The sequence below is a fragment of the Simochromis diagramma genome, unplaced genomic scaffold (genome assembly GCF_900408965.1).
Source record: "Simochromis diagramma unplaced genomic scaffold, fSimDia1.1 OVJJ01000341.1, whole genome shotgun sequence".
In the NCBI taxonomy this organism is placed as follows: domain Eukaryota; kingdom Metazoa; phylum Chordata; class Actinopteri; order Cichliformes; family Cichlidae; genus Simochromis; species Simochromis diagramma.
This window is the reverse complement of record NW_024386788.1, coordinates 576,874-595,020: the sequence shown is the minus strand read 5'-3', so window position 1 is coordinate 595,020 and position 18,147 is coordinate 576,874. Positions and strand designations below refer to the sequence as shown.

The 18,147-nt window shown below is 40.3% G+C and overlaps 2 protein-coding genes across 4 annotated transcripts in view; both read left to right on the top strand.

The window, feature by feature from the left end:
• Positions 1-3,601: 3,601 nt before the first annotated feature.
• Positions 3,602-18,147, top strand: part of LOC120728290 (programmed cell death 1 ligand 1-like) — a 35,546-nt gene continuing 21,000 nt past the window's right edge. The window contains exon 1 of the transcript XR_005694689.1: positions 3,602-3,970. The gene's annotated coding sequence lies outside the window, so the exon portion shown is untranslated. The remainder of the gene's footprint in view (positions 3,971-18,147) is intronic.
• The window catches only part of LOC120728292 (programmed cell death 1 ligand 1-like), a 28,193-nt gene continuing 21,000 nt past the window's right edge, over positions 10,955-18,147 (top strand). The window contains exons 1-3 of one of the 3 annotated variants that reach the window (XM_040023090.1): positions 10,955-11,738; positions 14,014-14,352; positions 14,549-14,935. In XM_040023090.1, coding sequence (XP_039879024.1) covers positions 11,681-11,738; positions 14,014-14,352; positions 14,549-14,604 — 453 coding nt within the window. In that variant the 5' untranslated portion in view covers positions 10,955-11,680 and the 3' untranslated portion in view covers positions 14,605-14,935. Of the gene's footprint in view, positions 11,739-14,013; positions 14,353-14,548; positions 14,936-15,001; positions 15,774-18,147 lie in introns of those variants that run through there. The other 2 variants (XR_005694690.1, XM_040023089.1) reach the window with 2 other exon arrangements.

Sequence of the window (18,147 nt, the reverse complement as noted above, 5' to 3'; positions counted from 1 at the left end):
TTTGAAGTTTGTATGTGCTTTGTCTGTAGGGGCCACCGTAAATATACTTTTATTTATTCACTCCACATAAAATGTAATAAATAAATCATAATACAAAAATCAACTATTCACATTTCAACTTTTAACTAATTAAATGTTCAGCTTTTTCCTTTTACAAATTTAAAGTGAAACAACACAAAACACTGCAAACCACAACACAATTAAATATAAATTAAAATATGAAAACAAAAACAACATGCATATTCTCTGTCATATGAGCCTGCATGAATAAACTTTCTGAATCCTTTATCATCTGCAACTGAAAATAGTTGTGGATGATTACTATACCTTTCTAATGTGACGTTATTGTCCCTGGCTCTCTTTCTCTCTCTCTCTCTCCTGCTCTGTTCCTGTGCTGAGTGTAACTACCGCCCCTCCCCCCTCTGCCCAGCGTAAAGCACAAGGCTCGCCTGCGGAGTGAAGCGGAAAAAAAGTGCGAGAGAGAGGGTGAGAGAAAGAAAAAAAAAACCCACGTGACGGCTCGCGATAAGGCTCGCGTCGTTCACGTCAAAGAGGCGGATCTAAGAGCCATTTCGTTCGCGAACGACCCATCACTACACGGCAGACCTGACAATGTTTGCATGAACAGGCTTTTCAGCATCTCTTTATTGACCACTTTTCACACACGGTTGCGGTACGCATACAGCTGGTGTTAAAGCTCACAGCTCGACACACACCAACACAACAGCATAAATAGCACAGATGTTAAGGCGGCAAAGCATGATTACGGGTGCCGCTAAGGTGTGTCCGCCTCCCCTGCAGCCCCGCCACACACATTAACCAGGTAAAATACATATTTAGGCAGAATTTTGCAAATATCTATTTTTCATCTTTTAGCAGCATAGTGCTTTTTTCCAGTTATTTTTTAAAAGTCAGGTCAACTCTACACTGCAGCATCTGGACTCCCCAGGAACCTACGCCAGGATCCTGTTTGTGGACTTCAGCTCTGCCTTCAACACCATCCTTCCAGACCATCTCCGAGGCAAGCTTTCCCAGATGAATGTGCCTGATCCCATCTGCCGGTGGATCACTGACTTCCTGACGGACAGGAAGCAGCATGTGAGGCTGGGAAAGAATGTCTCGGACTCCCGGACCATCAGCACCGGCTCCCCTCAGGGCTGTGTTCTTTCTCCTCTGCTCTTCTCCCTGTACACTAACTGCTGCACCTCCACCCATCAGTCTGTCAAGCTAATCAAGTTTGCAGATGACACCACCGTTATTGGACTCATCTCGGACGGGGATGAGTCTGCCTACAGGATGGAGGTTGAACGTCTGGTGTCCTGGTGCAGCCACAACAACCTGGTGCTGAATCTCCAGAAGACAGACCAGACCATCATCTTTGCAAACATCCAGTACTGGATGTTTGCAAAGATGATGGTCTGGTTCGGAAAGCCAGAATACAACTAGGAAATAGAAAACTATCAAAAGAGGGTGAAAGGCTCAATAAACCATCCACTCTTGAACGCCCTATACATAAATTAGTGGTCCTAATAGAAAGTAACTAGAATGTTCCAGTTGAGCTTCTGTAAATGTGTATGGGATGGTTAAAGTATTAGGATTGACTTGCAAGTTTGTCACAATTAAGTACTGTTTGGTTCTGTAAATTCCTAGATTTATTCAAATTATTTACAGATTTCATAAATCATAGTTAAAATAGACAGTTAAAATAAAGTTGGTTATTTCATGTTTCTGTGATAGATTCATGCTTAATTTAGTTCATTTATTTATAAGATAAGATGATAAAAGTTTAACATTAATTAATTAAAAACATGTCTAAAATATGTGATTACAAAATATGGGTTTGTTAAATATGTAAAGTGCTGTAAAGTTTGTATGAGGTAAAGTTTGCAATTGTCACATGACCAGAGTTTGGTTGAGAGCACAACCATGGCATTGTGGAGCTAGCATGGATACATGGCTACAGATGCATCTACAGCCTCAACGTTAATGTTATTCTGCATGTGGTCCAAGAGGCACACACGGTATGGTTTCATGTATATTGTTTGTATAATGTTGCATACGTGTTCTACACTGGTAATGAGAGGACATTTTTGTGATATCCATTATTGTGCATTTTTTCTGTTCTGCTTGCACAAGACTGTTCATGGACACTGATATGAGAGACTGATAAGCTCAAAACATTCATGTTGTAAACTTTGTGTTTCTTCAGTTTTCACGGTGTCTGAGGACAATGGGAGGCAGAGCCTTCAGTTTTCAGGCCCCTCTTCTGTGGAACCAGCTTCCAGTTTGGATTCAGGAGACAGACACTATCTCTACTTTTAAGATTAGGCTTCAAACTTTCCTTTTTGCTAAAGCATATAGTTAGGGCTGGACCAGGTGACCCTGAATCCTCCCTTAGTTATGCTGCAATAGACGTAGGCTGCCGGGGATTCCCATGATGCATTGAGTTTTTCCTTTCCAGTCACCTTTCTCACTCACTATGTATTAACAGACCTCTCTGCATTGAATCATATCTGTTATTAACCTCTGTCTCTCTTCCACAGCATGTCTTTATCCTGTCTTCCTTCTCTCACCCCAACCAGTCACAGCAGATGGCCCCGCCCCTCCCTGAGCCTGGTTCTGCCGGAGGTTTCTTCCTGTTAAAAGGGAGTTTTTCCTTCCCACTGTCGCCAAAGTGCTTGCTCATAGGGGGTCATATGATTGTTGGGTTTTTCTCTGTATCTATGAAGCACCTTGAGGCGACTTTTGTTGTGATTTGGCGCTATATAAATAAAATTGAATTGAATTGAAATACCATTGTGAGGCATTTAAAGTCCAACAGCTCCCTCTAGTGGCCATATATAAACATGTGTGAGGATGGTGTTAATGTAAAATGTGTGACTGGGAGAAACAGTTTGCCAGCTCTAAACTCAAGTGGTATTCAGATTGCAGGGAGGATGCCAGACAGACCTTGTATTCCTAAACATATGGTGAGGGTGAGCTGAGAATACCTGGCAGAGGTCCTAGTCTGTGGTATTTTCAACTCCCAACTGCAGCAGAACTTCAATAGCAATAGGATTGGGGCATTGAGTCTGATCCATGATCTGGACCATGCTCTGCACCTTCATTGCTGTGGCTGCAAAGTGGTTGGTGAGTGTTGTGGTGTTATCCCCTGAACTGGATGACGGACTCCTACAATGAAGAGAGCCATCGAGCTAAAGAAGGTTTTTGGGCCCTTATTATGCAGTTACATAAATTTCAGTGCACTATTACTCAACTGTAACCACTGTTGCTACAATGATATTACATGAATACTAACTGGTTATTACAGTAATTGACTAGTAATAACCTATTATTAGCATCATTACGTTCTATTTCAACCTTGGTACTATTGCCACTTTATTACAGAGCTGTAATAGAAAGTGCTACTGTTTTTTATTTTTGTTGTTTGAGCTTTTGTTCATAACTGCTTTGATTCATGACATCTGTTTTTTTACTTCTTGAATGTAACATATATTTTAAATCTCTGCTCTCAGCATGTTGTACAGGAAGTAGAATTAAATTTTATTTTCAATCATAATACCAAGTTTATCTGGATCCATAGGCTGTTACTTTGTTACTTTGCCCCTGCAGGTGTGCATTAGTTCCATATATGGAACAAACAGTGGAGATAGGAATGTGGTTGCTAAGGTGATGGCACTGATGTCACACAGGTGCAGGGTGTGTTGTGTAAAACAGGCTGATACAGGTTAATACAGGTCTGTGGCTGCTTGGTACAGAGGTAGCTTTACCCACAGAGATTTAACTTTTTTATTTTATCTTTAGATTAATGAACAATTGACTTTTGTAAAACCTTTTGAGTGTAATTAAACAGCAGGTTTCTTTTTACCACTGAAAAAACAGACCTCACACCTTTTTTTTTTTAATCTTTCAATGGATAAACGTTCAATCCTGATGATCAGAGGACTCTTCAAGTGATCCCTGCAAAACAGTAAGTCTTAAAAACACTTTTGTTTCTAAGTAATCTTAGATCTGGGGCGATCGTGGCTCAAGAGTTGGGAGTTCGCCTTGTAATCAAAAGGTTGCCGGTTCGAGCCCCGGCTCGGACACTCGGTCGTTGTGTCCTTGGGCAAGACACTTCACCCGTTGCCTACTGGCGGTGGTCAGAGGGCCCGGTGGCGCCAGTGTTCGGCAGCCTCGCCTCTGTCAGTGCGCCCCAGGGTGGCTGTGGCTACATTGTAGCTTGCCATCACCAGTGTGTGAATGTGTGTGTGGATGACTGGATGTGTAAAGTGCTTTGGGGTCCTTAAGGACTAGTAAAAGCGCTATATAAATACAGGCCATTTACCATTTAATCTGATCTGTGACTTACAACAAGTCTGCAGCAGACAGACGAGTTCTCTGCAGATTATTTGCTGCTGCCTGTCTCTACATGTTTTCTCTGTGTGTGTTTCTGCTGCTTCTTCGTCCTCACTGTAAACAGATGTACTGAGAGACTCCTGCACTGATGTTTCATAGGAAAGTCCAAACAGCCTCACTGGTTCTCCATAAAGAACAAAGATTTGCTCTCTGTGGCTCCAACACAACTTAAAGACAATGAAAGGTGGACAAAGTTCTTCAGATCAGCTGTGGTTTGATGGAGGCTACAGCTAAATGCTGCGTCCTCCATAGTACAATATACATTTTATACAGTGACGCCATTTTGACCTTTGTGTTTTCACCTCTTTTCTCATGATGAACATGTTTCTGATAATCCTCCAGTGAGATTATGATTCTTGTTTTGTGTTTATGGTCTCTTTAAGAGTGAGTTTCTGTGTTTTAGTTTAGTTTATTAGAGTTGGTTCAGTTTTTGTCTTGTCAAGAATCACTTTACTGACTTGTGAATCATGATTCACAAGCCCAACTGACTCATTCACTGACTCACCCCTGTTACTGTTAGCAAACTAATTTCATTAGTAGAAATATATCTAGTTTATAATTAAAATTGTGAGAAAAAAACAACAGCCAGTTTATTAACTAAAACATTTCTGCTCTGGACTGGAAGAAAAAACCCTGAGTAGAAAGCTCACATCAAGATAAGCGTGTTACCGTGGAAGAGACGCTTCTTCATCTGAGATGAAGTCTTATAGTCTGACTGACGCAGTATAACATTCAGGCTACACTTTGTTTGTTTTGCAAAGATAATAAGCAGACTAAAGAAAACAAAAAAAATTAACTCAGTTCCACCACTATTAAAAAAAATACAGGGTCTGACTCGCATTTCTCGCATGAGAAAATATATATATTTGAAACATTTGTGGAAAATACTAATACAATAAAATAAATGTTCCCTTTAGAAATCTTGATTTTCTTGCTCTTTCTTGCTCTATAAAATAGTTATTTTTCTTTTTCAATCACTCGTGTTAGCAGTAGGATTTACAGGTGCTAAATGTGGCAGAATAAGTCGTGATAACACTCGGAAAAAAGAAAAAAAAAAGATGATGTCATGTGGGGAATTGCATCTCCCGAAATATTAATCTAATAAACCTTGTTTATCACCTGATAATAAAATCACACAGACTCAATATGAAATTGTTTGACTTATTTTAAGTTTCAGTAAAATTATTTGTTTCACACATTTCAGTGTCTGAATATATAATTTGTAATAAAGTGTATTATAAAGTAACAACTATCATCACTGATAACAAATGACTGAAACATTACATTTACCACTATATGAGCATCCTGGTTGTGTTGCATTCCCAAATACGTATACGTAAATATAAGTTCCTACTTTGAACTTAAATGAAACACTCCCTCAACTTGGATTTTGGACTTGAATGTCAGAGCACCTGCAGCCAACCAGAGTTCACAGTCCAGGAAAGGAGTGGTGACATAAACATCAGTAAAACTTGTGATCTCTACTGTGATGCTTGTGTCTCACTAAATGAGACAAACACAGAGCACTGACCAGGAGCAAATGTGTCCCAGATCAAACAGAGCGAAGCATCTTACAGATCAGGAAAAAATATAAAATTAACACAAACACTTTAAAATTTCTTAAACCGCAAAGAGCTAGGTAATGAATGAGTACCTGTTCTTCTTGAAGATGAGTGTGTAGATTATAAACTGTTGCATTTGCAGGAGTTACTGACAAATTTCACTTTAATCAGTCCACAAACTAAAGTGATATTCGTTCTACCTTTGTTAGGCTGCAGGACAGAGTCAGACTTGTAGTGATGTGTCATGAGCAAAACCATCGTCTCTAAGAGCCGATGGTTTGTAGTGAATCAGAAGAGCAGACTCCCCACTTTTTTTTAACAAGGTTTGATGTTTAACTGTCGTCCCACATACATCACACACAGCATAATTTCTATGCTGAACGCAAATACAGTTATGATCTGTGAACAAAATCAAGATTGTGTGTTTTGTGGTCTGATGTCTTGTGCTTCATTGGCTCACACTCTTGTGGAGCCGTAGCACGCACATGAAGGAGAGGCGGAAGGTGATTGTAGTTCCTGTTAACAGGGTATTACCGACTATCCCTCTAATTGCCGATCTTACTCAGAGTTTACCTAAATTAGATATTGATATTTTCATATGGGAACTGATACTGCAACATCAAACTTTGGTAATGGAAGTATTAATATTTCAGGATCACTGTGCACATCACTACCCCTCAGCCCGTGAGTGAGACGGCAAACAGCGGTGAGGAGAGTGCAAATGCGTCACAAAAACACATAAATATGACTGATACCCATAAACGAAGCAGGAATTTGATTTTTCTGAGTGTCAATCTGCATTGAGGACATACTGTTTGGCTGCTGAGTTTGGTTCTGTTTCTGCTCTATTGATTTGTTTACAGTGTTTTGTTTTTGTGTTGAATTAAAAGTAAAAGTTTGATTAAAATAGTAAACTTAAGTAAGAATGCCTGCTTTTGTAACAGAACAAATTAGGCAATTAAAAGGCTTCTCATAAAAAAAACCTGAATGCAAAAGTGGTTATCAACTCGCAAAGCATTCATATTTGCCAAGTAAAGCTAAAATATGAGACTACAGAAGATAATAAATTAAGAGCCATTTGGGAGCCAAAAGAACCAGCTCTCTGAAAAGAGCCGAACTTCCCATCACTACAGACTTGAACACACTGATGACTAAACCTCAGTGTTTAAATGTTTCTACGGTGAAGATTCAGAGCTCAAATGTGCAGCTGCCACAAAAATAAAGTGCAGAAAATATATATATGTGACCTGTAGGTGGCACTATTTAAATAGGTCATAAGCCTTAGACATGCAGTCAGTTCACCAGCTTTAATGCTAATACAAAACAATATTACACACACACACACACACACACACACACACACACACACACACACACACACACAGAGTATCAGCATAAGGTGGAAGAAACCAATAGAAGTTTCCCCACAGGCATGTAACAATGTTTTCCCAAAAAGGCTAAAAATAACTTTAAACATCTCTCCACTGAAACTCAATCTGAACATTTTTGGTGACCTTCCTCTCCAACACAAGGCTATGCAACCCACATCAAGCGGGCAGTATTTCTCTTTAAGGCCGGGTCCTCCACCACAGGCCTGGGAGCTTGAGCGTCCTGAGTAGTATCTCAAGTGTTCTTAGAACTGCGCTCTCGTGGACAGAGATCTCCGATGTTGCTCCTGGGATCCTCTGGAATCACTCACTCTGCAGTATAGGAGTTACTCCTCTGAGCACACCGATCACCACTGGGACCTTCACCCTCCACATCTTATAAAGCTCTTCTCTGGGCCCTTGGTATGTCTCGAGCTTCTTGCGTTCCCTCTTCCTGATGTTGCCCTCACTCATACATCTACCACTACGACTGTCTTCCTCTGTTTGTCAACCACCACTATGTCCAGGTGGTTAGCCATCACCAGTTTGTCTGTCTTTATCTGGAAACCCCCCAGGATTCTCAACCACGGGGTATGTCCCAATTTGACCTCGGGATTTTCAGGCCATACTTAGGACAGATGTTTGTTTATGTGGGAGTTGTGCCAAGTTAAGTTTCCCCGACAGAATATGTTTCCCTTGTGTCGCAAGCACGCACTGGGCTTTCCAAATCACGGACAAAGTATCCCATATTCTTAATTATTAGTTTACAAATACTTCTTATAATGAATAACTACTCCTGAAATTTTGGAGATGTTAATTCTTTATACAGTAAAGTTACGGTGGGATACAAATAATATCAGACAAAATGTCCTTGGTTCATTAAAATAATCCCATCCAATAACACGTTAGAATAATAAATAAATCATTTGCTATTGTAACCCGTAAACTGAACGGTAATGGAACAATACTTTCACTAATGTGAAACATCACTACTTCCGTGTCTAGTTGTTGGAAAGGAGGTGGAGTCAACTGGGTCCGCTCTTATTGGCCAGATCCTGCTCCTGACTCAGGGGAAACAGATTCTGTCGGGGATGCTTACCTTGGCATGACACCGGCCACTTGGTTATGGTGTTCCACGTATGCCATGCCTGCTAGCATCTTACACCCTGCTGTTTATGTTCTCCGATCACACTCCCGTCCAGTAGGCAGCAACGTACAAGACAAAGACAACGTAGATGACGAAGAAAAAAAGAAGGTCAATATGCATCACAACAGCTATTGCGGAAGTGTTTTTATCAAACTTGATTTCCCGTTACCTGTGATGGCTGCTGAAATATATCTACCATTTTACTGGACTTTGCTGGTTCTAATTGTGCAGGTTAGATTTAGTTGTTATAAAGTCAAACATGTTTTAAATGTGCTACTTTTCATCCTGTTTGTAACAGAGGAAAGTATCGGTTGGTTTAAGACTGACTCAGTTACTGGCATCCCCGGCAGCATCTTCAGATCCCACAACTTACAGCAGCTTTTTCAATAATGGGTTAAAGAGCGATGTTAAACGCAACTTGTAATAATAACCCCAAAACTTGTGTGATGACAGCATGAGCCTTGAGATTCCTTGAGTTTCTTGGCCCAAACAAATCTCTTTTCCTTGTTGCTTTTCCTTAGTCGTGGTTTCTTAGCAGCTATTTGAACATAAAGGCCTGATTCACCAGTCTTCTCTGAAGAAATGACGTAGAGATGTGTCTGCTACTGGAGCTCTATGTGACATTTATCTGGGCTCTGATCTGAGGTGCTGTTAACTTGTGATTTTTGAGGCTGGTGGCTCAGATGAATTTATCCTGAGTAGCAGAGGTGACTCTTGGTCTTCTTTCCTGGTGCCGTCCTCATGTGAGCCAGTTTCATCGTAGCACTTGATGTTTTTTTGTAACTGCACTTGGGGAAACATTCAAACTTTTAGCAATTTTCCAGACTGACTGACCTTCAGTTCTTAAAGTAATGATGGAGGTGACTACAGGTGACTACATCATTAATAAGCTCGCTGACTGAGAGAAGGCCAATGGTTTATGGTGCTGTCAGTAAAGCAAAATAATGATAATAATAATAATAATAAACTTTATTTATAAAGCACACTAAAAAACCAAGGGTATACCAAGGTGCTTGACAAAAATAAAATAGGAAAAGGGAGATGGGAAGGAAAAGAGAAAGGACCTGGCACGTATCAATTATAAAAACCTTGACAATCATAAGATATAAAAGTAGTTCACAAGCATAAAAAATGTACCAGTGCACACCAAGTGTTAACTAGGTGGAAAGGCAAGATTAAACAAATAAGTCTTAAGCCGTGATTTAAACAGTGGCATAGAGTCAGACGCCCAGATAGTGACAGGAAGGTTGTTCCATAAGACTGGGGCAGCTACAGCAAACGCGCGGTCACCGCGAGACTTCAGCCGAGAACGAGGTTGCTCCAGAAGAATTTGGGTAGCACATCTAAGTGCTCTGACAGGAGTGTGTAACCTGAGAAGCTCATTGAGGTAGCTCGGCGCCAAGTTATTAATGGTTTTGTAGGTGAAAAGTAATATTTTAAATTGAATACGGTATTTAATTGGAAGCCAGTGCAAGCCAGCAAGAACAGGAGTGATGGAAGAAAACTTCCTGCTTCCTGTCAAAAGGTGTGCCGCCGCATTCTGGACAGTCTGAAATCTAACGAGAAGGGTGGAGGAAAGGCCAATGTAAAGAGAGTTGCAGTAGTCCAACCTGGAAGTCACGAATGCGTGAATGAGTTTTTCCAGATCAATGTGCGGAATATAGCGCTTAGCCTTAGAAATGAGGCGCAGCTGATTAAAACTAGACCTTGCAACAGCCGACACTTGCTTGTCAAATTTAAGCGAGCTATCCAGTATCCAAATTACTGGCATAGTCAGAGGGAGAGCTAGCAAAAGGCATCAGAGCAGCACACAGTTGGTCGCGGGGGATTTTACTATCAAACACCACGATCTCCGTTTTCTTTTCGTTCAGGACAAGAGAATTACTCTTGAACCAACCTTTAACCTCACGCAAGCATTCACGAAAATAGTGAAAAGACATAGCAAGATCGTCAGTAATCTCAAAATAAATCTGTATATCATCAGCATAGCAATGAAAGGCAATATTATACTTCTCAAAAATTGCTCCAAGAGGGAGCAGATATAGTGAAAAGAGAATAGGGCCTAATACAGATCCTTGAGGCACACCACAGCGTACAGGTACCGAGGAAGATGAGAAGTTGCCCAAATTAACCGAAAAAGACCTGTCAGCAAGATAAGATTTAAACCAGTTGAGGGCAGTGCCTCTTATACCCACAGTATGCTCAAGTCTTAGTAGAAGAATGTTATGATCAACCATATCAAAAGCAGAGGAAAGGTCCAATAAAACCAAGACCACAGAGCGTCCAGAGTCAGTGCTTACAAATAGGTCATTGAGAACTCTAAGCAAGGCCGTTTCAGTGCTGTGCCGTGGCTTAAAGGCAGACTGAAATTTCTCTGCAAAGCAAAAGGTAGCTACTTAGTGTAATCTAAAATATAAAACATATTTAGAGTTCTTATTCTCTCTTATTCTTTGCCACATAATTCCATATATCTTGCTTCATATATTTGATGTCTGTTTGTATTAGGTAAGTAGTAAAGATAAAGAAAATATAATAAATGAAATCGTGTGTCAAACCTCTTGGTAGGACTGGCAGTTTTGTTTTTCAGTTGTTTTTATATAATTTTGTTTCGTTTTGGGGTTTTTTACCGTACAAATTTTCCTCCTGCTATTCTCCAGTCACTCCAGTAGGTAACGCTAAAGTACCATTGGTACTGTAAGCTGATTGGCCAACAACCATTCACATCACAAAGAAGAAGACAAATTAGACGAAGAAGAAATGGATCTCAGATCTCAGTCGGAATTTTCAGATTGATCACGTCCTCAGTCTGTATTTCAAACGGGGAAAGTCAGAGCAGCTTCATGAAGCTCAAGTTACAATCCAAGATGGAGGCGGGAAATGTACCTGTAATAAAACTAAATCTTTTAAATCTGTTTCCCACTGTGGTGTATTTTACACTTGCTAAATAATCCGTGCACAGAGCACTGACCAAACTCTAACATGAACAACCTGCAGTCATGATTTTACCTGCAACAAGGCTAGCATTGCACCGCTCTGCTACTGATCGATCAATGAATGGCTCTAGCTTGCAAAGTAGTAAATGAAAACCTTCACAGTGCGAGCGAGTGGCAAGGGTCTTACTCAGCCTTCCGAGTGCAACGAAACGCATCACAACACATAATGCGGAAGTGTTTGATCAACCCTTGGTTCCCGTTACCCCAACTGTGATGGCTGCCAAAATATATATTGCGTTTTGGACTTGTCTGGTTGCCTTCGTCTGTGCAGGTTAAATTTAGTTATTATGAAGTCAAACATGCTGTAAAGCTGCTGTTTAAACTGGCCGGTACTTTATTCTGAGATAAATATGATGAAAGAGTGACTCGGTTACTGGCATCCCCGGTGGCACCTTCAGATGCCACAACTTGGAGCATCTTTTTCAATAATGGTTTAACGAGTTATGTTGAATTTAACTCCAGTGTTTTCATGAAGGTGTCAGTCTCTAGATCAGCTCATTAACAGATGCTGGACACATTTCCTGGTTCAGAGTTTCGGTTTAAAAACAGCAGGAAGCGCCAGTGTTTACTGATTCTTTTACACAGCACATTAAAGTGAAATATAAACTATCTGCTGGGAGAAACCATCTTATGTGTGCAGCGTGTTAAGTTGTAGCCACTAAAATTGCTCTATGACGCATTCTGACGGGAAAGTCCGTGAACTAATTTAGCGATACAGGAAGTGTACGAATGATTTGCTGTCGCATTAATCTCTTCTTTTTGAAACGCTTTTGCATTTTACTGTGAGACGCTGCAATTCCTGAGTTACCACAGGAAAACAACCTCTGTTTGGCCTTCTCTTTAATAGCCTATTAGCCTTTTTTTTCCATTTCTACCTACTGTAGTCGGCTCAGCGTGGTTTTTAGTTTTCCATCGTGTGGTAGTACCTGATAACGGGCACTTTTTAGTACCTGGTTAATGACTTTTACCATGAATTAATGTTTCAATCTTAAACACGATCAACCTGTCTGTAATAATCAGCTATGTGCCACAGGCCTTCAAACTGGTAGTTGGTAAACTTTTACTTCAAAAACGCAACTTCCTGACCCAGCTGTCTTGGCTCATTATAGGCCAATTGCCAACCGTCCATATATCTCAATTATTCCTGTCTTCCACCCCTTGGTCACAGCACATGTGTTCCCCTCCCCGAGCCTGGTTCTGCTGGATGTTTCTTCGTGTTAAAATGGAGTTTTTCCTTCCCACTGTCACCACAGTGCTTGCTCATAGGGGATCATATGATTGTTTATTAAGCTGTTCTCAATTGTAATGGAAAAAGAGTCGAGCTGAGTCATGCAGTATTGAGCTGATTCAACTAGGTACTAATAAAAATGGTTTATATGTGTAAGGACTAGTTCCTCTGAAAAGGTGGATCCTAATAATCTGAAGTGATTCACAGTTGTTGAAAGGCTGGAAGGTGGAGTGTTGACAGTCTTTGACTGGACGCAACTGGTCCACCTACTGTCTTTAGGATAACTTGATTGTTCCCGGTCAGACCAGTGACAGTGGTGTCATCTGCAAACTTCAGGAGTTTCACAGATGCTTCTCCTGAGGTGCAGTCATTAGTGTAGAGAGAGAAGACCAGTGGCAAGAGAACACACCTCTGGTGAAGCCCACTGTTGATGGTCTGTGTGCATGATGTGAATCTTGAATCTTGAAATTTGAATCTTGAGGAAGCTGGTAGTCCTCTGACAGGTGGAGGTGGGCACAGTAAGTTGGGTGAGCTTCTGCTGCAGGATGTCTGGGATGACTTTGTTGGATACAGATTACTGGCGCATGTCCCAGGTTGGTTGAGGTGATGCAGGATTTACTGCAGTCCCATACTGATGCATCCTCAGCTGACCTGTTTGCCCAGCAGGGAAACTACAGGGTGTCCAGCTGAGGCTTTGATGCCCTTCAGGTGTTTCAACACGAGTCTCTCAAAGGACTTCATGACCACAGATGTCAGGGAGACAGGCCTGTCGTCCTTTAATCCTGTAATGGATGACTTCTTTGAGACTAATACATTACATTTTATTACATTTTTACTACTGTTGAAATTCACTGCAACGATCTCAGAGCTCTTTCTCTCTTCTGTGGGTGGTGCATGGCCATTCCTAATTCGTAGCTCACGAGATAGAGGATCATTTATCCATTTGAAGGTCTGTGGATCGATCACTGGCTCCTGTAGCCTGCATGCTAAAGTCTCCTTGGACAAGAACTTTCTCCTCAGGATACAGAACCCTGAGTTGTTGCTGGTCAGAGTGCAAATCTGAGAAAGCACTGAGGCAGAGATAACAGTGGTGTGTGTGTGTGTGTGTGTGTGTGTGTGTGTGTGTGTGTGTGTGTGTGTGTGTGTGTGTGTGTGTGTGTGTGTGTGTGAGTGAATGATCAGCTGAGGAGAAGGTTGTTATATGAGTAACAGTCCCTTTGCTGTATGAAGCTGAGAGTGGGAGGGCTTCTTTCAAATCTGACCTGCAGTCAGTTCCAGCGTCTCACTTCAATCTGTTCTGTGTTGTTTCCTCTTTCAGACCAGAAAAACATCACAGCTGAGTCTGGACAGGACGTCACTCTGACATGTCGAGCTCCAAATAATAACCCCATCATTGTTTTAAAGTGGAGCAGAGCTGACCTGAGAGATGAATATGTGCTTTTGTACAAGAATAAGCGAATTGAACCAGACGACCAGCATCCATCTTTTAAGAACCGGGTGCATCTGGAGGACAGACAGATGAAGGATGGAGACGTGTCTTTGATTCTGAACAATGTGACGATTAATGACACTGGAGCATATGAGTGTCGTGTCATCCTGGAAGTCAGACAACCGTTTAAGCTCATCAACACCACCTACCTTCATGTTGTTCCACCAGGTGAGTGAGTAGAGTTGAGTGTGTGTGTGATCAGAGGTGAAGCTGCTTCCTGGTTGTTGATGTTTGTTTCTAAATGTTGTAAAGGCTCACCTTCTAGCACATTCACTTCACCAGATGCACCTTGTTTCTTTTCCTCACCTTTGATTGGGTGTGGTGCTTGGCCTTAATTGCACTCACCTGTCACTCTTTATATAAGGACTGCACTCACCTACCCCTCACTCTTCCTTCACTCCCACATGGGGCGGCAGCTGAGGTGAGTTTCTCTTTGAGTCTCCTGAGTTCATGTATCATTTTGAGTTACTTAAATCGTACTTTATGTCCTTTTTAGAGAGAGCAGTCCATGTGTGTCTTTCTTTCCTCTACCCGTTATACAATAAACAACAAAACCTGCACATGATTGATGACTGCTTATTTTCATTCTAATCTGATGAGCCCATGATGTTGATTGCTTAAGCCCTGAACCTTCCTTCCTCCAAAACACTAAAGATGTTGTTGTTGAGACTTTGTAGAAAGCAGCTGGTCTGAGTGATGTGATCAGAGTGCAGTAGATAATGTCTGACAGCAGTTTGAAGAGGAAATGGATTCTGTTCTGTTCTTCACTCATCACCTACCTGACAGCTGACACCTCACACCTGTTTCTCACCTGCAGGTCAGACAGGAGGAGACACAGAGGATGGATCTGTTGGACTGATTGTTGGTCTGAGTGTTCCTGCTGTTCTTCTTGTTGCTGCTGTTGGTGGATTTTTGATCTACAGAAAACATGAAAAAACAAAGAGTCAGGATCCGTACCATCAACCTGCTGAATTGCAGTCTGTTTGAAATGTGAGTTTTTTACAGCTGAATTCCTGGAGTCTGAGTCTCCTGCTGAGCCAGACTTCATTTAGTGTTATTAAACATTCAGAGGACATCAGTCAGCTCTCAGAGATTTGAAGTTCCTGTTTTTGTTTGTTTGCTTTGTGTGCATCAGTATTAGTTATTAGTTTGTTTTAGCTTCCAGGTTAGTCGCTCATCTCAGTGGAAGAGTTTATGTTCTTAAACAGTGTTATTTACACTTTTGCCTTATTTATATGTGGAACATTCAGGACTTCATCATTCAAACAAAGAAAAGTTACAAATCTGAGAATAAGATCAGTGATATTCAACAACAAAAACCATTTTATGTGACAAACATCTTCTTTGTCTCTGATGTCGACAGAAATAAGTTTGTTTCATCTTCAGGTTCAGCTGTTTGTGAGGTCAGACTCACAGACTGATCCTCATGTTTAGATGTTACACAATAATTACAGACACTGACTGACAACACAAACACAACACAAAGTGCTCAGGGTCCATTTATCAGCTAGAACTGAGTGACTGAATAATCTGATATTATTATGAAACCAAAGAGAAATGTGTTACATGGAGCTGCAGAGTCACATGTTTCCTCTGATCTATAAAGCCTTAACTTGTTCCTCCATGAAGGAGACTCTTCAGTTTAAACATGTCAAGATTATTTATTATTGATTTTTATACCAGTTTGTTTACTGATAAAGTTTTACACGTGTTACTCTTCAATGTTTGTCTTTCTTTCCTGTGGCTGTAAAGGTTTCCTGACCTGCTGTTTGAATGTGTGCAGATTTGATCTCACCTTGAATGTAACAGTGTGAACATTTATACATTTAACCTGATATTATTACATCCTGTGATCTGTGTTTGCTCAGTAGCCCCTCTCAGAGATAGGAGATAAATAACAGAGCTGAATATCTGGCAGTTCATGAGATATGATGTGGGTTATTGAGCACAACACACAGTTTTGTGTATTAACATCTTTGTGCCTGCTATATGAAACAAGCATGTTAAATTACTGCCTATTTAATGAGAAGAGCTACAAGTTGATTTGTTCTTTTGAATTTTGAAATGACATTCAGCTTCTGTGCTACTAAAACCTACTGTTCTTGTATAATGTGTCTGCCAGACCAGAACATTCTGTTCATATCCACATAATAAACATAATCTCCAAAAGATAAATAATTGGTTGTCTATGATTGTCTGCACACCACAGAGTTGAGGCATTAACCAAACGTAGTTACAACATCACCACTAAACTGAGGCCACTTCCACTGTGTGAAACAGATGGAAACAGGCATGAACGTAGACTCAAAATGAACAGTTTCATAAAGAACTCATGAATACTGTTGAGATGAAATCATTTGAAGTGTCTCAATGTTATGCTTTATATGAACTAAAATGCCATATAACCATACAGTGTAGTATTAAGTGGTCACGGCCCTGAAAGTAAAGGGATTAGACGTGGGGGTAGAAAGCTGTAGACTCTCGCTCACACCTGCCTGAGAAAAAGTAGATGAAGTCAAGGTTATTGGATTTACAGGACTAGAACATGTAAGTTGAACAAAATAAATGTATGTCTCTAAGGTGAATGTAATAAAATCATATAAGATCTACATGCAATTTACCAACTTAACACCTCTTAAATGTATTCTTGTTGATATGACATGATAAAATCTGATAATAGTGGTTAGCTACCTTCAAGACTCGCGATATCACAAGTTCACACGTGATTTTAAACCACAGGAGGCAGGAAAGCTCATGATTTGCTTCACCATCATCTTGGAAAAGTAAGAGTCATTCTGTCTTCATCCATCTTGATGAAAATACTTTTTGTGCAAAGGTATCATCAGTTTGTCGATTCTTTTCAGTTCTATTTATTCACATTTTTGTTTAGTTTTTTAAAGCTGGCTGTTTATACCACTCTAGCTAGCTAACACATTAGTGTAACAATATAGCAGAATTTCATGCTAGCACAAGCATGATATCCTAATATGAAAGAATTAGCTATTCAAAATGTAGATACTGTTTATAACTCAAACTCTGCACACAAGCTAGTTTGGCTTTACCACAGAAACTGTTGTGTTTTGTGTGGATTGTTGAAATTTGTAAGTTTGTAAGATGCAACTGTTCCATAGTACAATTGATGTGTTTTTAGTACAATGAGGAGGGAAGACAAAACATGAACAGATATTTGTTCCTGTTTTTTAATTTTTTTTAAATTAATTTTTCTACTTAATAAACTTGGAGACTTGCAGTACCCTCCTGTAAACATAACAAATGTTTAATTGTCAAATGGTATTTTAGGTAAGGTGGTCATTTTTAATTCATATCATTTGGGTCATCTAGTATTAAAAACATTCCTTTACAGGTCGTAAATGTCTCAACAGTTCCCGTTGATGTTTTGAAAGAAGAAATGGCTCAGACTATTTCAAAGACATTCCCTGGTACATCTGAAGTCCACCTGTATTGTATTGTTCAGGAGAGCTTGTGTTTCATAGTGAAAAGGCTTACAGGGAACATTTCAGAGCCTTTGAGCTGACTGCATGTCCAAGCAGAGAGACTGTGTTGACTGAACTTGGTGAACTTGCCGATGAATACTCTTTGGCAGACTACTTTGTTGGGCCTCTAAGACTAATGACATTAAAAACACACATAGATGTAATATAAGGTTACATCAGAGGTTAAGAAAAGAAAACAATGACCACAGGGTGGCTGCAATGATGGAGAAGACCTTTGCTCTCAGGCAAGAGGTAGTACATGAAGCACCGATGATCACTGATTTCAAAATGAGGTGTCCAGCTCTCTTCCATGTGTGTGAGGTCATTAAATGGCTTTGAAAAAACATCAATATTTTTGCTTCCATTGGAATATTATATAGAAGTAACTTGTGACCAAATGGGATTTAATGATTCAGCTATGAATAGGCATATATGAATGTGGAATATATAATGTAATATAATATATGTA